The 24,360-nt window shown below is 42.6% G+C and overlaps 2 protein-coding genes across 4 annotated transcripts in view; one reads left to right on the forward strand and one right to left on the reverse strand.

Annotated features, from left to right (window-relative positions):
- GDAP1L1 (ganglioside induced differentiation associated protein 1 like 1) overlaps positions 1 to 11,079 on the reverse strand; it is a 41,018-nt gene extending 29,939 nt beyond the window's left edge. For 2 of the 3 annotated variants that reach the window (XM_066387732.1, XM_066387733.1), the window contains exons 1-2: positions 10,599 to 11,079; positions 2,513 to 2,691 (exon numbers count right to left, since the gene is read on the reverse strand). In XM_066387732.1, the coding sequence (XP_066243829.1) occupies positions 2,513 to 2,551 (39 nt within the window). In that variant the 5' untranslated portion in view covers positions 2,552 to 2,691; positions 10,599 to 11,079. The remainder of the gene's footprint in view (positions 1 to 2,512; positions 2,692 to 10,598) is intronic. The other variant, XM_066387734.1, reaches the window with a different exon arrangement.
- Positions 11,080 to 11,319: 240 nt separating this feature from the next.
- OSER1 (oxidative stress responsive serine rich 1) lies at positions 11,320 to 20,661 on the forward strand. The gene is made up of 4 exons (XM_066387735.1): positions 11,320 to 11,439; positions 15,071 to 15,187; positions 17,906 to 18,019; positions 19,833 to 20,661. The coding sequence occupies exons 2-4, from the start codon at positions 15,111 to 15,113 to the stop codon at positions 20,515 to 20,517; spliced, it is 876 nt and encodes a 291-aa protein (XP_066243832.1). The 5' UTR covers positions 11,320 to 11,439; positions 15,071 to 15,110; the 3' UTR covers positions 20,518 to 20,661.
- Positions 20,662 to 24,360: the final 3,699 nt, after the last annotated feature.

Consider the following 24,360-nt stretch of genomic DNA (forward strand, 5'->3'; position numbering starts at 1 on the left):
GAGGCAGTCAGACAGACTCCCGCATGCGCCCGACCGGGATCCACCCGGCATGCCCACGAGGGGGTGATGCTCTGCCCATCTGGGGCGTCGCTCTGCTGCAATCAGAGCCATCCTAGTGCCTGAGGCAGAGGTCACAGAGCCATCCTCAGCGCCCGGGCAAACTTTTGCTCCAATGGAGACTTGGCTGCGGGAGGGGAAGAGAGAGACAGAGAGGAAGGAGAGGGGGAGGGGTGGAGAAGCAGATGGGCACTTCTCCTGTGTGCCCTGGCCGGGAATTGAACCCGGGACTCCTGCATGCCAGGCCGACGCTGTGCCACTGAGCTAACTGGCCAGGGCCATGAAACATTTTTGTGGAGTTCTGGTCTGTGGTGAGGAATATCTCTGGGCTGTGATGATTCTTGGAGGTGGCTCCTGGGTCTTGGTGTCCCCTGGGAGAGGGTGCTTTGAAAGGGCAATAGAGCCTGACCTGTGGTGGCGCAGTGGATAAAGCATCGACCTGGAAATGCTGAGGTCGCCAGTTCGAAACCCTGGGCTTGCCTGGGCAAGGCACATATGGGAGTTGATGCTTCCAGCTCCTCCCTCCCTCTCTCTCTCTGTCTCTCCTCTCTCTCTCTCTCTGTCTCTCTCTCTCTGTGTCTCTCCTTCTCCTCTCTAAAATGAATAAATAAATAAATTTAAAAAAAAATCATTAAAAAAAAAAAAAAAAAAAAGAAAGGGCAATAGAGGAATTCTGACGGCCAGAGGATGGCAGACTTAAACCTGAAGTGCTGACTTCTCAAGGCCTACACTGAGGATTTCTTCCTACACCTTACCAGGGAAAAAAAACGAAGCACTTACATGATTAAATCTTAAGAATAGACTGCAGAGTAATAATCAAAGAGGTAGATTTAAAAAATAATATTTAATGGTTTTTAAAGAATACAAAGATAATACATGTTCATTATAACAAATGTAAGTAATATATAAAGTTCTTCCGAAGAAGTATAAAGCAAAATGAGGTATCCTTTTCAAATGACCAGACTGACAGGATTAAAAAGAATGGCAATATGCAGCGCTGGCAAGGGTGTAGGCCAGGGTTTGCCAACCCCGCACTACTGACGCAATTCTTTGTTGCAGGGGACTGTCCTGTTTATTGGGAGATGTTTAGCAGCATCTCTGGCCTCTACCCACTAGACAGCCATAGCATCTTCACTACTACCTCCCAGGCTATGACAACCAAAAACGTGTTCAGGCACTTTTACTTCAAAATACATTTAGAAGAGTAGAAACTTATTTGACAAGTATTTTCAGACTGCACCATTGGTTATATTTTATAAAATTGGTAATAATCCAAATGACATTTGTTTCGTGTGTATGTGTGTGTCTGAAAAACGCCCAGACAGAGAAAAGAATTAAATAGCTCTGATGTAGAGAGCTCTTCAAGATAAAACTGTTAAGGGGGAAAAGGAAAGGTACAGAACAATGTAGAGGACATTTTTATAAAATTTAAAGAACAAAGTTGCGTGAGCAAGTGCATGTATGTATATATTGAAAAAGATACACATAGAAATTGTGTGTGTGTGTGTGTGTGTGTGTGTGTGTGTGTGTGTGTGTGTAAAGGCCTGGAAGGTATACTCAACCACAAACACTGGTTATCCATCTGCACAGCCGGGTGGAGGGCTGCAGGCATGTAGCATGTGGAATTTTCCACCTCTACCTTAAATATTTCAGCATCACTTGTGTCACCTTACAAGGACATTATAAAATAATAAATATAAAAATAAAGATAAAAATAAGTAGAAAAGGTAAAAAGGGGAAGAAAGAAACCCTCACTGGAGTCCTGTCCGCCATCTTCTAGAGCACTGGTCCCCAACCTTTTTTGGGCCACGGACCGGTTTAATGTCAGAAAATATTTTCATGGACTGGCCTTTACGGTGGGACGGATAAATGCACAAAATAAAATTATGCAACCGGCATAAAAACTGTGGCATTTTTAAATATAATTGTCGAACTTATGATACTTATCAGGCTAAGTTAAAAGAGGAACGAGCATGACCTCATTATTCAGGCTGTATTTAAATTTGTTATTCTGACAACATTTCATGTTATTTGTTATTTCTCTGTGGACCGGTACAAAATGGCCCATGAACCGGTACCGATCTGCAACCCAGGGGTTGGGGACCACTGTTCTAGAGTAAGTAAACATGACCTAAAGGGCTCCTGGCACAGCACACATTAAAGTTCTCAGGGCAGCATCATATGCACCGCCTCACCAGATCCTCAGAGCAATTCTTGTAGGTCGGCAGGAAGGGGTAGTTATTTCCATTTTGCAAATGGGGGAACAGACTCAGAGTGCAGTGACTTGCCCAAGGGCCAACCAGCAGAAGTGGTGGCCCAGGAGAAAGCAAGAGAAAAGCAGGTCTCTGGAGTTCCAGAGACCTCCTCCTCGCACTTCTCAAAGTAATGGGCACTTCCAGCCACAGGCTCTTATAACCACAGGCCTAACATGCCTGCCCTGCTCACTGACTCCTACCTGTAGTTTCAAATCCTTCAACTCCTCTTCGGTTTTCATTCTTTCAAACAAAGCTGGTATTCACCTCCCGAAGTAATTCTCATCCTTTTGGTTCTCCTTTGCTGGAGGTATGGTGCTTTGGGAAGAGCAGGGATTTGAGGTCCTCAGCTCAACAAGTGGCTTCACTTTTCTGGACTTCTCTATAAAATGGATACAAACATACCAAACTTCCACAGTTGTTTTAAGGATCAGAGCAATCATGTATGTGAATACATTTTGTAAATAATAAAGGACTTATAAACATTGGTTAACTTTATCAAAATAAAGTTCTAGCTCTTTCCATGGGTTAGGATAACACTGGTAAAAATAACTGCAAGTGGGAGGACACTGATGGGAATCTGAGTGTGAAAAGGACACAAAGACTGGAAATAAATGTTGAGAAGGCCACACACAGTTCAGATAATGGGTCAGTTTGTCCAAGCTCATGCCTTACCTGAGTCAGGTTCTTTTAGAACCTATTTTTGGGTTTTGGAACCAGTGCTGTCACCAGGGAGAAATGCTGTGTTGCTAAACATCTTCAGGCAAGGGGGAACAGGGAAACAAGGAAACCTGATGTATTACCGGCACCACAGATTATATTTCCACACACAAGAAAATGCACTAGACAAGGAGAAAGTTAGTATGTCCATCCACGGTTTATGGGACTGCTCAGTAAATCTATTAACATTATAAAAGGTAATGAATACAGAAGCACCTTGGGCGTGGGGCCATCTCCTTCCATCCCAGTGAAATGTGGTAAAAGGCAACCTTGTAAAGGAATGGCAGCAACAAAGGACAAACTTAAACAAGTTCATCTCACTGCTGAACAGGGGTTAGTGAAGTGAGCACTGAGTGCATGAAGGGTCGATAACCCTTCTTTTGCGATTTGTGTGTTACTGGAAACTTTAAACAGTTCGTACTTTCTCATCTAGGAGTTGCAGGTGTAAATTTCTGTTCTAAGAAAATAACCAGACTCACAGTCATATGTACATAAATACATTTTATATGTATATATACACATAAATAAAGATTTTCAGCTCAAAATTATTATAGCAAATATACACAAAAATACATGCACATGCTCACACATACAAACCTGCCCAAAAATAGAGAAATGGTTAACTACAGAAAAAGCTATGAATATATTTAAATGGACTTTTTTTTTTTTTAGGTGAGAGGAGGGTAGATAGTGAGGCAGACTCCTGCATGCACCCCAACCAGGACCCACCTGACAATCCCGTATGGGGCTGCTACTTAAATACTGAGCTATTTTTAGTACCTGAGGCTGCTGCACTCAGACCAACTGAGCTATCCTCAGTGCCAGGGGCCACACTGGAACCAAACCATTAACTGTGGGAGGGGAAGAGGGAAAGAAGGGGGAGAGGGAGGGAAAGAGAAGCAGATGGTAACTTTTCCTGTGTGCCCTGACTAGGAATCGAACCCAGAATGTCCATATGCTGGGCCGATGCTCTACCCACTGAGCCACAGCCAGGGTATAAATGGACTTATTATAGTCATTAAAATCATGTTTTTGAGAAATATTTTGTGACATTGAAAATGCTTACAATAGTAAACAAAAAAAGCAGAATATAAAATTGTATAGTTTATCAGCAATTAAAATATATACAAATACATTTAAAATAATAAAAATAGTGGCTAACATTTATTGACTGCTCACTATGAGCCAGACAGTGTCCTATCACATTGCTCACTCAATTTTCTGCAAGCCCTGCTCTGAGAATTAGATGTAACTGCCAACGTTTGAGGGGACAGACTGGTTTAGAGCACATGCAGGGCAAGGAAATAACTTTTGGGTGTTAGGCTAACCCAGGAAACTGTGATACAACAGTTCAAATGTAAAGTAAGTTGAAGACTTTTCTCAAGACACAGCTTAATACAAATTAAAAAACAACACCAGCTTTTGTGAAATTGGAGGACATAAGTATTATGAATGCCTAATGCAGTGGTCCCCAACCCCTGGGTCACGGACAGGTACTGGTCCGTGGGCCATTTGGTACCGGTCCACAGAGAAAGAATAAATAACTTACAATATTTGTTTTATTTATATTTAAGTCTGAACGATGTTTTATTTGTTTAAAATGACCAGATTCCATCTGTTACATCCATCTAAGATTCACTCTTGACGCTTGTCTCGGTCACGTGATACATTTATCCATCCCACCCTAAAGGCTGGTCCATGAAAATATTTTCTGACATTAAACCGGTCTGTGGCCCAAAAAAGGTTGGGGACCACTGGCCTAAAGGCTTAGCTCAACAGATTTAGAGTAGGGGCTCTTTAAATTGTTGATTGTTGTTGCTTTGCATAGATAATACATTGCCAGGATTCAAAAATCAGAACACAGAAAGGAAGTCGGCTGCCCCTGTCCTACCCTTCTCTGAAACACTTCTCTTAGTGTCCTATGTATCTTTCCGGTGTTTGTTTATGCAGACACAATGAGTACAAATATATACTCTTAGCCTGCATCTTGCTTTTTTCACTGACTCTGTCTTAGAGATCTCTCCTCAGGCCAGAGTTTCTCCTTTTCCAGCTCCACAGTATTTCAGTGTGCGGCTACACCAGTTTATGTGCCCAGTCCCCTACAGATGGACAGACATCTGGGTTGTTTCCAATCTTTTGCTGTTGCAATCAATGCTGCAATGGGTAACCTTTTATATATATGTAAAATGTCATCTGCAGGGTGGATGCCAGACCTGTCATTTTGATAAATACTGCCATTTCACAACCCTGCCAGCAATGTCTGAAAGTGCCTACTGTCCCGCCACCTACCTCCAACCCCAACCTGTGTGCTGTCAAATTTGGGGATTACTGCCAACCTGACAGGTTAAAACTAGTATCTCAGTGCACTTTCAACAAGCATTTATGTTTTGAAGATTGAAGTGGAGCATCTTTTCCTATGTTTAAGGGCCATTTGTATTTCTTTTTCTGTGAACCATGGTTCATGTCCTTTGCTCATTTCTTTTTGTTTGTTTGTTTGTTTCTGATTTACTTATTTCACTCCATATAACGTTATCAAGATCCCACCATTTTGTTGTAAATGATCCAATGTCATCATTTCTTATGGCTGAGTAGTATTCCATAGTGAATATGTGCCACATCTTCTTTATCCAGTCTTCTTTTTTTTTTTTTTTTTTTTTTTTTTTTTTTTTTTTTTTTTTTTTTTTTTTTTTTTTTTTTTTTCTGCAGCTAGAAACGGGGAGAGACAGTCAGGCAGACTCCCGCATGCGCCCGACCGGGATCCACCCGGCATGCCCACCAGGGGCGAAGCTCTGCCCACCAGGGGGCGATGCTCTGCCCCTCCAGGGCGTCGCTCTGCCGCGACCAGAGCCACTTTAGCGCCTGGGGCAGAGGCCAACGAGCCATCCCCAGCGCCTGGCCATCTTTGCTTCAATGGAGCCTTGGCTGCGGGAGGGGAAGAGAGAGACAGAGAGGAAGGAGGGGGGGTAGAGAAGCAAATGGGCGCTTCTCCTATGTGCCCTGGCCGGGAATCGAACCCGGGACTTCTGCACGCCAGGCCGACGCTCTACCGCTGAGCCAACCGGCCAGGGCCTCTTTTTTTTTTTTTTTTTTTTTTTATAGTGATTAAAGCCTTTAAGCAAACTCTTGGCCAATACAACAAGAATCCATAAAAGAGTAGTGTCCTTAACATGTTCACCAAGTCCAAGTTGGCACCAACACCATTCCAAATCCCTGCAAATGCAACCCAAACCCAGTTCAGTCTGTTAGGAGCAGGAGTCCAGGAAAAGTTCACATCCAGGAAAAGTCCGCATGGTATTGGAATTGTTGTCACAATTCTATACTTTGCAGCTCACGTCCAAGTCCCAATGACCGCTGCTTCTAGCTGGTAATGATTCAGGTAGACTGGCAAAGCCATCTGCAGCATGTGTGGAGATGGAGCTTCTGTTCTCCTCTGCCTGGAGAGATGAGACCAGGGTGTTTTCCCTGGAGCTCTGCAACTGTGGCGTGGTAAAGAGAACCTTGGGATACACTAAGCTGGGTGGCAAAGGTAAATTCATAATAGAAGTTGGCAAAAGGGGGAAAGAGAGCTCTAAATTAGGAGTAGGTCCCAGCCTGAAATATGAGTGGGGCATTGAGGTAGGAGGAATAAAGGAAACACTATATATTAAACAAAGCAGCAGAAAATAGGACTATCAACACCCACAACAGAGATCTTTGAGGGAAGATCTTGACTATTCAGGCAAGACATAGTTAAGTGGCCCTTGTGCAAATGAGATCAGTTTACCTGCTTCTTGGAAGAAATACCCTCGGCTCGTCCACAGTGTCATAGATGGAGCCAATGGCCCTGGGTACCTTCAGCCTTCAGTGGCAAACCCCAGCATTCTGGGCAAGGTTAGGTCATAGGTAGCTGGAGCAGGGCTGGAAGAGACTGAACCCTCCCTTAGAGGAGCGAGGGGGAAGCCTACCTTCCAGTGTTCCTTTTTCCTCACAGCAAAGGCATGTAAGCCTGGCAGGCTTTAGCTCAAGGACCTTCCTTTTCACTACTGAAGCAGGACCCAGATGGAATCTATGAGACCCCTTTGGGCTTTGCTCATTTCTTGTATTCTGCTGCTACAAGTTCTTAACCTGGGGTTCGTGGCTTTCTCAGAGGGATTTGTGACTCAATAAGGTTAAGAACTACAGAGGAAAAAAGAATAGCTCACCTTAATCCAGTACATATCTATGGAGTACATACAGACTTGTTTTTAGCTTTTAACTTTTTTTCTTTGACAGAGAGATGAGGGAGAGAGAAGCATCAACTAATTTTTCCACTTAGTTATGCAACTGATTCTTCTCATATGTGCTCTAACCGGGACTCAAACCTATGGAGCTGTCAACCCTGAGCAGCGCTCTATCTACTGCGCCACTGGCCAGTGCTGCTTTTAACTTTCTTAAATCGATTTTAGAGAGAGAGAAAGATAGAGTTAGAGAAAAAACAACAACATTGATTTGTTGTTCCATTTACTTACTTCATTGGTTGACTCTTGCATGTGCCCTGACTGGGGATCGAACCCGCAACCTTGGTGTATTGGGACAACACTCTAACTGAGCTATTTGGCCAGAGCAAGCTTTTAACTTTTTAAAAATTTATTTACTGATTTTAGAGAGACAGGAAGGGAGAGGGGGAAAGAGAAAGAGAGAGAGAGAGAGGAACATAGATCTGTTCCTGTATGTGCCCTGCCTGTGGATTGAACCAGCAACCTCAGCACTTCGAGACAATATTCTAACCAAATAAACACATAAAAAGGTGCATATACTGTGTGTACTGCTTGTAAACACACTTCTATGAGCAATATCAGACCAAAAAACAGAATATTACCAGCACATCTGAAGCCCTACTCACTACTCCCTTCCAGTTCTTACCATTTATAGACACTTTTCTGTAGCTTTATTGCTTGATTCTATTTTTTTGGCCTTAACACCTTCCTGATGTCAACATACTGTTTAAATTCCAGAGTTCAAATCAATGAAAATTTGAGAGAAGGCAAGACTCTGGGTCAAGTTTTGAAAACGCACTGTAAAGGGCTTTTATCACCAGTAAGGAAAGAGAATCGGCAATCCTAGGGCTCCCTCTGTAGGTGATCAGTAACTACCAGGAAAAGCCTCCCATTCCCTCTTGGAGCACTGAGCATCACCCTGAGTTCTGGGACTGAAGTTGCGGCTGACTTAATCCAAACCAGTGCAGAAGGATATGGCCTTGTCATTTATCAAGGCATCCCAGAGTCCTCATTCATTCTCACTCTCTGTCCCAACATTTCAGAAAAGCAACTATCAATAACAGACCATAATAGGTTTGGAGATATGAAGAGAATGTCAGGAAAGTGCAGTTAATCTCTTCCCCAACCTTCACCGATTTGCCCCCAAAACAAGAGACTGTTGTAAAAGGCCCTGTTGCTAAAATCACTGTCAAAAGAGTCAAGACCCCAGTTATGGGTCTAAAAAGCTATTAGGCAACTGTAATTATTTGCTGTGACGACTGAGCTCCTGATGGACTCATTCAATATACACGATGGCAAACCCTGTGCCACAGGGATCTCAAGATGCAGCCAGGGACACAAGATGCAGCCCCTGATATGATGGAGTAAGTGTGAAGTGCTCTGGGAGCACACAGCATAGGGGAATTCAACCCACACAGGGAGAACAGGAGCTGAGGGAGGGAAAGTTGGGAGAAAAAGTAACAGATAATTCTTGCCCTCCAGAAGCCTTAGAATCCAGCTGGAGACACACACAAAGTATTAACTTGAGTCACCTGAAGAAGTCCCAAGTGAAACATTTCTGGAGTCCTGGTCATTTCTCTTTTCATCCACAGCCTCCGTAGTTCTTAGAATAAATGCCTTGGCATGGTCTTTAAGACCCTTCATGACTGGTTCCTGCTTTCATCTGCACTTCAAACTCCTTATGTCCAAACCTAAACTCTCCCCTCGAACCTGCTGGCTTCCTGGATTTCCCTCTTTAGTGAATGGTACTGCCTACTGGCCTCCCAAGAGGTTCTTGCCTTCAAATACACCCTGAATAATAAACTGCATTCTCAGAAAGCAACTAACTTAATGATGGAGACAGGCTTACATGAAGCACTTTAACTTTTTTTTTTTGAGACAGAGAGAGACAAGATGGCAGGAAGGGAGATGAGAAGCATCAATTCTTCATTGCAGCACCTTAACTGTTTATTGATTGCTTCTCATATGTGCCTTGACCAGGGGGCTCCAGCGGAGCCAGTGATCCCTTGCTCAAGCCAGCAACCTTGGGCTTCAAGTCAGGGACCAGGGACCTTTGGGCTCAAACCAGCGATCATGGGGTCATGTCGTATGATCCTGTCCTCCAACCAGCAACCTCACACTCAAGCAGGTGACCTTAGGATTTCAAACCTGGGTCCTCTGCATGTCAGACCCACGCTCTATCCACTGCATCACCACCTAGTCAGGCACATTTTGGGTTTTAAATTTAACACCATAATGTGTTTAATGCATTTTAGGTTTTAAACTTAGTATTTAATGCTATAATGGGTAGAAATAAAGTAAAATGAAGAATTCACCCCAATTATTTTTAGCACCTGCTAACCTCCAGGAATTCATTAATCTAGATACAGTCCTTACCCTCAAGAATGTGTGTTGTACCTGAGGAGATACTTTGAAATGATAGCTTAAAAAGATGTATGTAATCTTGATGTAAGTCACTTGGCAACTTCTGAGAAAAAAAAATGCATATTCTCCTCTTTTTTCTTCTTTTCTAAGAGATGTTGAGAGACAGACAGCAGTGGCCAGACAGGCTTTAGAGAGATGAAATCCTGACCCAGTCACTTACTAGCTCATGTGACACAGGGCAAGGGGAGCTATAATAAATGATAATATCTGAGTCCCAGTCCTCATTTACAACATCTGTCAAATCACAGGATATAAACGGAGAGAGCATGTACCTACTGGCTGCCCAGTAGAGGGCAGCATCATTAGGGTTTCTGTTGGAACTTGACCAGGGAGAATTATTCTTTCATCCCCTGTCAGCTGAGCTTCTGGTATAAACAAGAAGAATTTTGACAGTTTTACCCAGGGCCCATTACGTGCTTCATGTTCGCAAGCGGGATTCCACTCCCAGACATGGGTCCGGCTTCCCGAGGGCTGCCTGTGATTAAGTTGGATGCACTAAACTGTATTTTCAGCAGTCTATCTAGTCGGGGGACTAGGTATATCGAAGTATTGGGCAGCGGAGGGGGAGGGTCCCGTTTGGGTTCAGGAAAGAACCCTCACCCTAGCTGAGCCAGAACTAGCCCCTAGACCATACTACAGAGAAAGCCTTTCCCCCACGCGGCTCAGAGAGGCGCAGACGGAGCTGGGCCATGGCGAGCAGGCAGCGGCGCAGCTGGATCGGGCCCGGCCCCAGCGACGGGCGGGCGGCAGCCGCCGCACCGCTCACTGCTTCCCCGCCGGCAGGCCGAGCAACCCTCAGAGCCATCAATGTGGCAAAATCCAACATCACCAACTTGGGTGAACTGCCTGAAACTTTTTGCAAAATTGACTGTACGTGCATATCTCTTCGAGAGGATATATTGGTTCTCACCAGATTCCCAGAAGGGTCCGTGCCTGGAAAAACACGGAGTCGCTGTTACGACGCCTCCCTGAACAGATGGAGAAACTGAGGCGGGGAGAGGTAAAAGCAGCTGCCTTAAGTCAAACAACAGGCGCGTGAATGCGAAGGCTTTCCCGTTTCAGTTCTGCCCTCACGTTCATGGCCCTGGCCAGTGCCGCCTCGATTCTCCGCAGGCCCTAGACCCGGGGAGGCGAGGCTGGTGTCAAACGCTGGTGTCCGAGGCCTGAACGTTGCAAGCGGTCCAGGTTCTAACACCACGGCGGCGGGCCAAGCGCTCGGAGGACCTCCGCAGCCGCGAGGATTCCCCACCCTCGCCTCACCCGGAGGAATTCTGTTGCTTTGGCGACGCCAGGAAGAGCTCCAAAGACAGGGAACCCAGCGCAGCGGCGCCGGGGCCGCGATTGAGAAGAACGACGCCTCCTCACTCACCTGACGTAGAGGAGGAAGCAGGCACGCCCCAAAAGCCTGTACAGAGCGAACGCACCGCGCAGGGAGGAGGGAGCGAAGAGAATAACAGGAAATGACGCAGGCGCACGTGCTTCTGAGAGGGGCGGGTGCGGGGTGCTCGAGAGGCGCGGCCGCCGCTCTGGGCCTGCGCAATTGCCTCTTGCCGCGCTGCCGACTCACTGGGGTAGGAGGAGCATAAACAGGAGGCGGGGCGTGTGTCCAAGTGACGCAGGCGCAGTGCGACTCCGGAGTCGCGGGCCGTCCCCTCCGCGGGTTTGGATCCGGGTCAGTCGGGCTCCGCGATCCGGGACAGACGATCTGAACCGACGGGACTGGGTAACCGGAGCGTCCTAGCTGCGAGGAGGTGAGAGTCTTGACGTGACAGGGAGGAGCCGCGGCCCCACGTCTTGGCCCCCTGGCCCGACCCGGCCTCGGGCGGCTTTTTGGGGCCTGCCCGCCTCTCGTCGCGTCCTGCCCCGGCGCTGCCTACCTGGGCCGGGCCGGGCCTGGGCCTGTCCCCGCCTCCTCGGCTGCTGCGGTCTGGCCTTGCCCGAGCTCGGCTCTCTCGGCCCTTCCCGCCTTTCTGTCCTCCCGCGGCCCTCGCCGGGTCGCGCCCCTCCGCTCTCTCCCGCCGGGTCGGAGCTTCCCCTTTTCGCCTTCCTCCGCCGCCCTTTGCCCCTTCCCGCCTTTCCCGCCCGTTTCTGAGCGCGGGTCTCGCTGGCTGCCTCTTCGGCTGCGCTCCCGCTTCCCCCTGCATCCCTGGTCCCTCGCCCGACCCAGACCTCTTACACTCGGGCCGGTGGAGGATCCTGGAGGGGCAGCCTCCCGGCTGGAGACCCGGAGCGGCCGGAGCGCGGGGTCCCGGGCAGCTCCCCGTTCTCCGAGCCCCGCTGGGTCCTGATCTTCTCTCCTGATTCTGTTTAGCCGCGACCAGGCTCGATTCTGGGTGAAAAAATAACACCGAGCTTTGGCTCTAGCAACGAGGGTGGAAGGGTTGAATGGATGTGCAGGGAAAGCTGGGAATGTGTTTTGTCCCAGGGTCCAATTGTTTCAACCTGGTCATGTTGGCGACTTCGAGAGTTGCTGGGCAGCGTTTTCTTGTCCGAACTCCACGCTTCCCGGCGGGCTGGGAAAGTCTCTAAATTTTGAACATTGTGATGACACGCTTACGCGTGTATCCTGTATCTGTCTTTCCCGGGTCCTGGAAAGTTGGATTTAGGCTTGACGTTCGAAGAGGTCTTGGTTAAAACAGCAAGATAATCAATAAGATTGTGACACATACTATTCGTTATAAGTCAGCAAAACCCAGAAACTTGCCCGTTTGACCGAGGAACTTAGAAGAATTTTGCTTGCCATTTTTGAAAGGTTAGGGAAAATCCGAGGCATAAATTGGCCTGTGTGATTTGATTTAAAACAATACAAAGTGACTTCTAATGGGCCTTTAAAAGTTTGATCTTTGGGGGGATTGTTCAATGTCAGGAAGTAAGTGCAGTGAAAACAGCAAGAAAGTCTTACACAAATTTAATGTTAAGAGGGGCAAACCAGTTATGTTTCTTGGAATTTGTCTTAGAGCTCTTGATTTGAGTGGATGGGAAGCTAGGAATACAGAGGGGCATAGTAAACCTTTTGTAGTTACAAACGTGCTCTGACTTAGCTCTTAAGGTCATGCCTAACTAACACTCATCTTTGCTCAGAGTTAATATAATCAAAATGCTGGCAGTCTGAAAATAGTTGAGATGGAACTTCATTCCTAAAGTTTTCATCTGTAACCGGTTTTTATTTTGGTCTGTTTTGGCTTTTAATTTTTAGTGTGCCAACAGAATGTTAACTAAATTTGTATTAACATCTAGTGGTCACCTGCAGTGCTATTAAATTAGCTTTATATAATTAAAAGTTACCTGTGTAGGTATAGAGCTTCTTAGGACTGGAATGAGATTGCACTCCTTCCACTCCACAGTGCTGGTTTATGTCAGGTTCCCCCTTATGTCCCTAACACTAAGTCTAGTGCCTAAAGCCTGAGAAGTCTGTATTTGTGGAAGGAATTCATTTCTGCCTGTAGAATTCAGCAATGCGTATTTAGATATGGTGTACTGATTTCCAGAGAGGTGAGGTGGAAGAGAGTTTCTGTGGGGTCTGCAGGGTCCGGGAGATTGGTTCAGAAGATTTAATTCTATAAAAGCAGCTAGTCTGACCACATGACCAACTGGTTATAAAGTACCGGTAATTGAGGAAAACTATTAATCAAACTTGATTTTAGTTCTGCCAGCAGGGAGAATTTGTTTACAACCTATGATAGCACTCTTTAAGATGCTGTGAGACTTTAAAAAATTAGAATGTGATCTTTGCTCACCTCTCTCCTCAGTATATAGGATATTATTGTGTATGTGGGGAAGGATCCTCTTCTAAACCCAAAAGAATTAGAATCAGTGACATACAGAATTGATATATCCTCAAGTTCATATACTAGTTTATTTAACCAGCAAAATATATGTGGAGAATGTCTGTAAGATTTTTTTGTCTTAAGAAGTTGAGGTGAAAGCTAGCTGAGCTCTTTTGAGACTGTTTTCAGTATTTTATTTTTCACTCCCCAGAGAAGAGCTGCCTAAAACATCTTCCTCTACACTAAATAAGTAAAGGAAAGGAATAGTCCTGATTCCTTGCTTCTCTATTCTGCCACTGGTACTACATGGTTACATTATATCCAACATATTATGACACCTTGACCTTTGGAATATTAGAGGTCTCACAATAACATCAAACCCACCCCTGAGGAACGAGCAGATAGGGAATCAGAGAGGATCCAGGGGTGTCCAGAGAGGCACTGCTCTCTCTGAGAGCTCCTTAAGGGGGTGGGGGGATGGGGTTGAGGGCAGCAGGTTAGAAATAAAGCAAGGAAAGTGAGTCTTTTGCTTCAAAAATTTCTCCATCTTTTTTTTCTTTCTTTCTGATTTCCAGTGATGTCATAGATACCAGTTTATTTTTTGTACAGGATTTGGTATTAACTAATATTTTACCCTGAATGAAAGAATAGTTGGGAAACTAAATTCAAAGAATTTATATACAGACTTCTCAGTTGTGTTTCTTGTTGACTTGGTTGGTCCTCCTTCCCCTTTGTTTAAATATAATAATGAAGGTAAAAGAAATGGAGAACTTTGGTTTATCAAGCTAGTTGATTAAGGGAAGATCATCTATTTCTATTTTTATTAATTTTTTGCTTTTTAAAAAGTGAAGATCAAATATTTAAAGGCTTATCTATAGAACAATAATTTTTATTTTTTTCTTGCTGTCTCTTTCTTTTGGCTAAGTTGGTTCTTTTTACCTTTTTGAGTTGCAAGTACTATTCATTTATTTTCTGTCTTGTATAATAAAATATTCAAAACTGTAAGAAAAAGAAATGAGGGTATCAATCATATATAGAGTGTGGAATAATCAGTAACCATTAAAACATGTTTGTAATCCTGCTTTAACAATGGTAACTGCTTGATATCTGGGTATGAATATTGATGTTTGGGGACAGGATTGCTTTAGAGAAATGCTGTCATGTGTCATGAAGTTAAACTTAATTAGAATTTTTACAGTTAGACTTGATAAATACTCAGTAGCATTTTAAAGAATCAGTGCTGTTGGCTGAGCTTTTCCCTTTTATTTCTGTTGCAAAAGTCATTTTGTCTGTAGGTCTAGATGTCTACAACTGAAGAGATCCCCCCCCCCCCCGCCTTTTAAAAAGTATACTTAAACACAGATTTTAGGTGAATATTTCTAAAACTGTGTAATAGGCTATTGGCATCAAGTATTTGAGCAGTTTAAATTCTGTCATAATAAATATTAGAAAGAAAACCTACAGTTTTTTAATCATCTACACTGAAACTTTTTAGAAATAGAAATTTGTTCCCTATCCTAACAAATGGTATCAGGAATAAAGGTTTTAGCAAAAGGTATACTTTTGAACCCATCTGTTTTTACTGTGCTTATTTTACTTTTATTTTCTTTTTTAGTATTAACGGGAATATCCATAATAGTGTAAAAACTTTCACAATGAAATCTGAAGCCAAGGATGGAGAGGAGGAGAGTCTACAAACTGCTTTCAAGAAATTAAGAGTGGATGCATCAGGGTAATTAAATACCTAATAGATTATTTGGGAATTATTCACTAGATTGAAATAACCTTTTACTCTGAAAAGCTCTATTAAAATTTCTCATTATTTGTAAATATTATATAAATGTTAATACACTCAACCAAATTCTGCACAGCATTACATTACTTGTAAAAGAAACTTTCTGTTAAATTTTAAAAAGCTGTAGTTCATTTGTACTCTCAAGTTCCATGATTTGGTTTTCTTTGCTTTCCCTCATTCTTTTTAATCAAACATTGTCAAACAGTGTCCCATCAAGGATTTCCTCATCTATCTCTAGGGAATCACAGTATTTTTTCACTAAAAGTGAATTGCCATAATACAAAAATATATGCAGGCACTGTCGATTTCATGGGCTCTATTGCTGAGGCTATCACTATGGAAACCTATTCATTAGGGTTCTGTGGCACAGATCAATAATCTTGGACCCTTTGGCTAAACTAATTACAGCACCTACAGACCAGCTGCTGTCTGAATGTTAATATTTCACCCTATGCACGTTTTTTTTTTTAATATTAGTATCTTCTCATCCCCATTCTTTTACTATTAATGTCAGCATTTAGTATTAGTACTTAGTATTTCTTTTAGTATTAGTATCTTCTCATCCCCATTCTTTGCCTCAAGCCAGAAGAAATCTCAGATTTTTAAAGGACATAAGAATATTTCTTTTCATGAATGGAAACCAAACGCTGGAAGCTCAGAGTAGGCTACTCCACAGCAAGTAATAATCACTAAAACTTATTACTCATTATGTCTTGGACACTAGCTTAAGTACTTGGTACACATTATTTAATCCTCTTTAACAACTTAGAGGATAGCTACTACTGTTATTCCAGTTTGCAGATGAGCCCTAGATGAATTGTTACTTGCTAAAGGTCACATTGATAAGAAGTGGTAGAGCCAGATTTTAACCCGGACAATTTGTCTCCAGAGCCTGTGCTCTTAACCATTCCTTTATATGGTACCTTGAAAACAACATGAAGAAATGCATACTACCTGGCACATAGTAAAAATTAAATAGATGTCATTATAGCTGTCGGCTTATTGCTAACATTATTTTGGGCCACCAAATGAGAAGATTTATACTAATAGATGGTTTACGTTATACTAATTGTATAGTAGCTGTTGCAGGTACTCACATTACATCCATGATGCTTCAAATAAGTATCTCCTCCAGTGGTTTTTCCAATATGGTGGCCATCGTGCCATTAAAATTGATCAGTACTTTATAAGCCATCTTGGGAAGTAGAAACAAAGCAGAGAAACCAGACTGTGGTCATAGTTTATGCCTTTGTGATTTCTAGCGTAGAAATAATTTTATTTAAGCAGGAAAATACCAGGAATGCTGCATATATACATGTATACATACATTTCTTAGTGTGTACATTTATATTATTTAACTTACTTTTTATATGCGGATTCTTTTTCTGGTTTTTAAGAAATTGGAACATAAAATGAAGTTGTTTCAGTACCCTTACAAATTACTTGAATAATTAAAAGAAACCCTTTCATGGTATCTGTCCGATATATGGGCAAATGTTATATATTTGTAGCATGTGATTTGTAGTATATGAGCACAATTATAGAAAGAGAAAGAGTAGTGAAGAGCTTTTGAGAAAATCAAACAAATAAGAGAAGGGGTGAGTCATTACCATGACTAAGCAGAATAAGACTTGTATAGTATATCATACATTTTTAGTTGTTTCATATTGTTGCTGCTATCTTACCAATGGGACATCTGAGATACTGACTCATAAACTAACCAAGCCTTGCCAGGAATTTAGCATGATCCTGTTCAACAGGTTTTGATTTCTAATGGTATATGTCTTATCAAGACAAATCTCTATATATTTATTAAAGATAGCATAATCCTTTTTATCTGACTATAAAATAATACCTGCCTATTATAGAAGAGTTCACATGCAGTATTTTCTGTTATTGGACAATTAAGTTATTCCCAGTTTTTGTTTTAAATTATACTTCAGTGAACATCTTTTTTATTTTATTTTAGTAATTTTCTATTTCTAAAAGAGTTTTATCAATACCACAGCATGTGTGTTAGGAGCTGTGTGTGTGTTGAAGAGATCTAAAAGGATTTATACCAAAATGTTAATGTGGTAATCTCTGGGTTGTGTGATTATAGATGATTCTTTTTTCTTTCTTTTAAATTTTTTCATATTCTTTACTAGGAACCCATATTACTTGTATAATTTGAAACTGCTAAGCTCTAACTCAGAGTGGTATTTCAAGTTTATTAATTGTAAAAAAAAATAGAATGTTTTCCTAAAAGTTGAATATTTGAAATTGTATTTATTTTAAGTTAGATTGTGTATCCTGAAGTTTTTGCTCCTAAACTTAGTTTCTGGCTCTGATCTGCCCACATAGACTAGTGGTCAGTGTCATTAGCATTCTCTCTGGACACAAGGCTTGATCTGCCCCAGATAAAAAGCCTGAAAGTCTATTTATATACTGTTGCTGGTTATACGTACTTAAGAATCATTCTTTGGCTTCTGATTTGCAACTGTGGGCTTTTTAAGTATCCTGTAAATTTGTTTTTGGAGGAAAATTTGCACAAAAAGTTGAACAATTTTTGAGAAACTCAAACTAGAAAGAAAACAAGTTTTGTTGAAGTTGGTCAGAGCAATAAGCTCTCCTTGCACAGTTTTCTGTAAGCGTAAACTTTGTTCCTGTCTTCAGGTCCATAGCATCTCTGTCTGTTGGAGAAAGCCCGAGTGTCAGAGCATCAGTCAGAACAGCAGCAGACGATACCAAACCTAAAACCACGTGTGCATCTAAAGACAGTTGGCATGGGTAAGAGCTGCTCATTGCAGATGATTTTAATCACAATACCTTAAAATGTTATTGCAGTTTTCTTATGTATCCAGACATTGGCATGTTATGATACAGAGCCCAAGACCCAACGTTTAGAGAAGACCCAATCTTCCCAGTTGTGAATTTGCTGAGATTTGCATATGGCCTGGTTTGTAGTCAGTTTCTGTAAATGTCCTATGTTTGAGAAGAATGGGTCTTCTCTAATCATTCTTGGATTCCATATATGTCCATTAAATTAAGCTTTTAAATGTGTTATTTGAAAATTTTTTCAAATAGTTTGTCATCTTGACCTATCAGTAATTGAGAGAGGTATGTTAAAATCTCTGTGGGAGTACATTTGTCTGTTTTCCCCTTGAGCTCTATACTTTTGCTTTATGTATTCTGAGGCTGTTTTGTAGGATCCTATCGTCTCTGTTCATGCCAGTTTAGAATGTTTTCTTCGTAGTGATTTGAGACTTGTGTCATATAGTGACATTCTCAATCCCTCATAGTGGCTTTTGTCTTAAATTTAAGTATGTTTTTTCTGGGATTTATATAATTAATCCAGTGGTTTTTTAGTTAATATTTGCCTAGTGCAATGGTCGGCAAACTCATTAGTCAACAGAACCAAATATTAACAGTACAACGATTAAAATTTCTTTTGTGAGCCAAATTTTTAAAACTTAAACTGTATAGGTAGGTACATTGTTATTAACTTAATTAGGGTACTACTCCTCAGCTGGCCAAAGAGCCACATGTGGTTCATGAGCTTTGGTTTGCTGACTAAGGACCTAGTAGTGTACCTTTTTCTATTATTTTCAACTATTCTGTGTTTTAAAATTTTAGTTGTATCTCATAAATACACATGGCTTATTTTGTTTTGCTTTATTCAATCTGATAGTCCTTTTTTAACTGCCTAGTTAAATTTATTTACATATTTTGATTATTGTTGTATTTGGACTTGTCCCTGCTATTTTACTTGATGATATTTGTCATATTTTATTTCCTCTTTTCTCTGATCACCTTTGTAAATTTGTTTGAAATAATTCAGATTTATCTTCCAGTTTAGTATTTCTTTCTTTTTTTCAGTTCAGTATTTATTTATTTAACTATGTATTCTGCTGTTTAGCTCATCCATTCAATTTCAAGTGTAAAGTTTTTTATTCAAGTTCTAATTCTGTTTTTAGATTTGTTTGGCAGTTTGAGTGTCTTTTGTTTTGCTTGGTTCTTTTATTTAAATATTTTCTGAAAAATTAATATTTCATAATATCTGAATAGTTCAGGGAGTCTATAAATCTGTCAGCTGTTATCAGTGATAGAAATGACTCCTAAATCTGCTACCCTGTCAGCTGTTATCAGTGATAGAAATGACTCCTAAAATGACAGAGTGGCCATTTGTAGCATTAGCCTCACAGTGGTACTGACGATGCTGAATTCAGGGCATAGAAGCATTTGGTTTTTATAGCATCAGTTTCAGTTGTGAGAGTGCTTCCCCAGATCCACTGGTTCAAAGTTTCCTGAGCCAACAGTTGGACATGGTAGGTGTTCTGCACTAAATGTTTAGCCCAAGAAATCCAGTTAAAAACTTACCTTTTTCTTCTACTGTTTCTGTAGCTTGCTAATATAGACATGTTGAAGTTTTTGAGACACAGATCATAGGCAGTTTAAAATGGAGACAGACACATTTCTTTGGGTGAAACTTCTGACCTTAAACTCATAAGCTTGAGAGGAATCAGATTTCCAGTTGTCATGAATAATTTGTTTAGAAGAGCTCTGTATCTCAACATCTTCTTGTACGTTTCTTTCCTCTTAGTTCTACAAGGAAATCTTCACGAGGAGCAATGAGAACCCAGCGTCGTCGACGTTCTAAGTCTCCTGTCCTTCATCCACCAAAGTTTATACATTGCAGTACAATAGCTTCTTCCAGCAGCCAGCTCAAGCACAAAAGCCAGACTGACACTCCGGATGGCAGCAGTGGGCTGGGAATTTCAACCCCTAAAGACTTCAGTGCAGGAGAATGCTCTGCTTCTCTCGATACTAATCATACGGTGGCAGTTGTTGAGCCTTTGAGAACTTCGGTTCCAAGGCTGCCGCCTGAGAGTAAGAAGGAAGACTCATCTGATGCTACCCAAGTCTCCCAAGCAAGTCTCAAGGCCAATAATCTCTCTGACTTTCAATCTGTTTCCAAGCTAAACCAGGGCCAGCCGTGTGCATGCCTAGGCAAGGAGTGCCAGTGTAAGAGGTGGCATGATATGGAGGTGTATTCCTTTTCAGGCCTGCAGAACGTCCCTCCCTTGGCCTCAGACCGAAGGTCTACGCTCGAGGACTACTCTCAGTCACTTCACACCAGAACTCTGTCTGGCTCTCCCCGCTCCTGTTCTGAGCAAGCTCGAGTCTTTGTGGATGATGTGACCATTGAGGACCTGTCAGGCTACATGGAATATTACTTGTATATTCCCAAGAAAATGTCCCACATGGCAGAAATGATGTACACCTGATAGCAAGGAGTCAACTAATACGCTTTAAACCAATGAACGGTTGTCAGAGAGATTAGTTAATGGCAGACCTGGCAGCCACTTTGTGTGAGAAGACATCTTCTTCTGCTCACTGTGCTTGCAATAAAAACTTTACTTGGCATCTCAGTTACTCTTCATTCTTTAAACTTACTCTCTGAGTTCTTACATACCCACCCAGGCAAGCTGATCCCTTTCACTTAGAACTGTTCGCCATCATTCCTTGACTGGTAGCAGTGGGTACATGGTAACAGCCTTTGTAAAACAGTGCTTTTTTTCAAATCTGTTTAAGAGTTTGGGGCCAAGGAAAATGAAACGTGGTTTTGTAACTGGACTGAACACTTGTCATGCTATAGTTGCCAGCCCAGACTATTAGAATTTCTATGACTGATTTAAACCATCTCTGATTTAACGTAAAATTTATTGTCTTTAAAAGTTTCTGTCATTGTTAAGCCAGAGATCTAAGGTTTAGACTCAATATGAATAAACTAGCTGGCCTGCCCTATATTGTTTGAGAGAATCATTAACCATCACTAGATAAAGCCCTGCTGGTGCCCTTCACCCCGAGGCATGTCCTGTGAAGTTGCTTGTGTTGGAAGCAGTATGGACAGGGCTGCTTCAGTTGGAGGGAGGGGGCTGTAATGTTTGAAACTACTAGGGGGACCTGGGTTCGATTCCCGGCCAGGGCACATAGGAGAAGCGCCCATTTGCTTCTCCACCCCCCCCCCCCTTCCTCTCTGTCTCTCTCTTCCCCTCCCACAGCCAAGGCTCCATTGGAGCAAAGATGGCCCGGGCGCTGGGGATGGCTCTGTGGCCTCTGCCCCAGGCACTAGAGTGGCTCTGGTCGCGGCAGAGCGACGCCCCCTGGTGGGCAGAGCGTTGCCCCTGGTGGGCGTGCCGGGTGGATCCCGGTCGGGCGCATGCGGGAGTCTGTCTGACTGTCTCTCCCCGTTTCCAGCTTCAGAAAAATGAAAAAAAAAAAAAGAAACTACTTTGCATCTTCTCCATCTCTGGCATTTTTATATGGCATGTTGCAGTCACTTGTAGGTCTCCTACCTCAGGTTCAAATGTTCTGGATGGATATTATCTCTGCACTGCCTTCCTACCCCAGCAAGGGAGTAGGGAGAGAGTTTTATATGTGCTATATTTCCGTTAACCATATTGAAATGCCCTCCAAAGTGGTAAAAAATCTGTCGATTTCAGCTGGGTGATGCATCTGTCTTTTTCAGGTGTCTCCAAAGGGAATTTTACCTATGCCACATAACTTATTTTTTACTGAATTTATTGGGGTGACACGTCAACAAAATTATAACTTAATTTGGACCATCCTATCCATACCCATTGAATTTAGTGAACATTTGGCCAGCCATTTTAACACTATGTTAACAAAAAGTTTATTTAGATTATAAAATAAGTTTTACTCTTTACATCCCACTGTCCGTGGGCTGATTCATGACAGTGGGGTCAGGGCTTTTCAAATACGGTGATTTGTACTTGGGAGAGGTGGGAAGGACATTTACTGGAAAGCCCTGAACTTAAGTAATCAGAGACCCCTGGTTACTAGTTTAGTATGGATTTTGAACCATCTGAAGGCTATGTACGGTTCAAGCCAGGGAGAGAATGCCTTCTATCACAGCACTAGGAACTAACAGATTTTGGCGCTAACAGAAGGTGCACTATTTCATATAGTTAAGGCAACAGTTTTGAAAGTCAGGTCTCAAAACTGCTTAGAAATTGAGAATCCCAAAGAGCTTTTGCTTATGTGGGCTATATTTATCACTATTTACCATATCAAAAACTAAAAATTTAAAAACATTCTACTTTAAACATATTGAGTCCATAAATCCATTTATGTAAATAGAAATAACACTTTAAATTGGAACCTGACTTTGCAAATCCCCTGAAAGTGTGGACCCCCATGCCATGCTTTGAAAGTCACTAATCTCAGCTATTAGAACTGGTTGTAGAGGCACCCACCCTCACCCCCACAACTCTTGTCTTGCTTCACCTTTTATACTGGAGAGTAGTCAAGCAAGTGGGCTTAGCCAGTTACTTGGATTCAGGTAGTTCCTAAGTCTCTGAAGTCCTTATGGTTTGCTTTTCAAACCAGTCATCTGGTTATTAACTTAGTTCTGTATATTAACAGAAGTCACCAGAGAATGAAGAATGATGCACATTCCTTTCATACAAAGTTGTTAGGAGGAGGGGGTGTCAGGATTGAGAAAGGCAAAGTTCCGGTGGCCGAGAAACCTGTTGAAGAAATCCAGTCTTGGATGGAAGTTCAGGTATTCCAAATTTGCAAGAATGAGTTGTAAGTATTTACATTTCATTATCTTCCTCAGATCATAAATCTTAAAGCTAAAAATGACTCTGTTCAGACCCCAGTTGCGCCAGCTTGAATGTGCATTCCTCATGGGGATGGACATTTGACCTTTTCGAGTACAACTTACTGAACTCATCTTTCTCTGATGGATCCTGGAAAATGGATTCCGATTGTGTATTGAGGAATTTTTATTCTGATGTTTGAAGAGGAGCATCCTGACATATGCCTTCAGTAATAATTACTCATTAAACATTCATTCGTTCATTCAACACATTTATCAAATGCCTACAACACACCAGAAACACTACTCTAGGTGCTAGTAATGCAAGAGTAAGTGGAACAGCATCCTTGTCCTCAGAGAAAGCGCCGTGGAGAGAGGCTTGAGGGATAGTAAGGGCTGGGCAGGGGGAGGGGCTGCTATTTTATTTGGGGTGATCAGCTGAGCCTCTGTGATAAGACCTGAGAAAGTGAGGGAGTGAGCCATGTATTAATTTGAGGGAAGAGCATTCCTGGCAGGAGGAGCAGCAAGGATACCTGTGGCCTGAAGCAGGTGAGGTCACAGAAGCATAGGGCAGGGAGAGATCATGGAGGATCTTGCAGGCCATTTTAATGGCTTTGACTCCTAGGGAGATGGAGTTTGGAGGAAAAGAGACATGATATCAGACTTGCCTTTTAAAAGAGCATTGGCCGCTGTGCGTAGACTGAGGGGCTAGGGGAAGGAGAGGCCAGGAGGGCAGTTGCAGTAGAACAGGCAATAGTTCCTAGTGGCTTGGACATTTGGCGGGCCGGGAGAGAAGACGTGTTCTGAAATCATCTTGAAGGTAGAGCCGAAAGGGTTTGCTGATGGACACAGAGAATGAGAGAAAGACTGGAATTAAGGATAACTCCAATGCTTTTTAATAGGCTGGAAGCTGGCTGGAAGGGCAGATCTGGGAGGAGAAGTTGGGAATTTGTTTTGATCTCATCGAGTCTGAGATGCTTAGGATATATCACATAGAGCTGTTGAATTGGTGGTTGGATATATGACTGAAGGTAGGAGAGGGGTAGAGGCTGGAATCACCGATTTGGGAGCCACAAGTATACGGATGTTATTGAAACTTTGAGACTGAAGCCAATCACCTAGGCAGCAAATGTAGATAAGGAAGTGGTCTGGGACCAAGCTCTAGGACATTCTCAAGGTAGAGAAGGCAGGAAAATGAGGAGGAACCACCAAAAGACTAAGTAGAAGCAGTAGGAGCAGAACCAAGAGAAGAGTTCTAGAAGTCAAATGAAAGAAAAAACATTTCAAGAAGAGAGCTGTCAGCTGCCAAGTGCTGTGCAGAAGGAGAGATGAAGGGCACCCACTGTGCAGGCCCTGGGCATGAAGATGAGCCACAGTACTAGGCACAGAGAAGGTGTTCCTGCATTGTTTTGGAATGAAGAGAATCCTTGCTTCAAACAACTCCTAGTTTGGGGGAGGAGCCTGCGTGTGGGAAGCTACCTAACCCGCCAGGAAACTTGTCTGG

Source organism: Saccopteryx leptura, chromosome 5 (assembly GCF_036850995.1).
Source record: "Saccopteryx leptura isolate mSacLep1 chromosome 5, mSacLep1_pri_phased_curated, whole genome shotgun sequence".
NCBI lineage: Eukaryota > Metazoa > Chordata > Mammalia > Chiroptera > Emballonuridae > Saccopteryx > Saccopteryx leptura.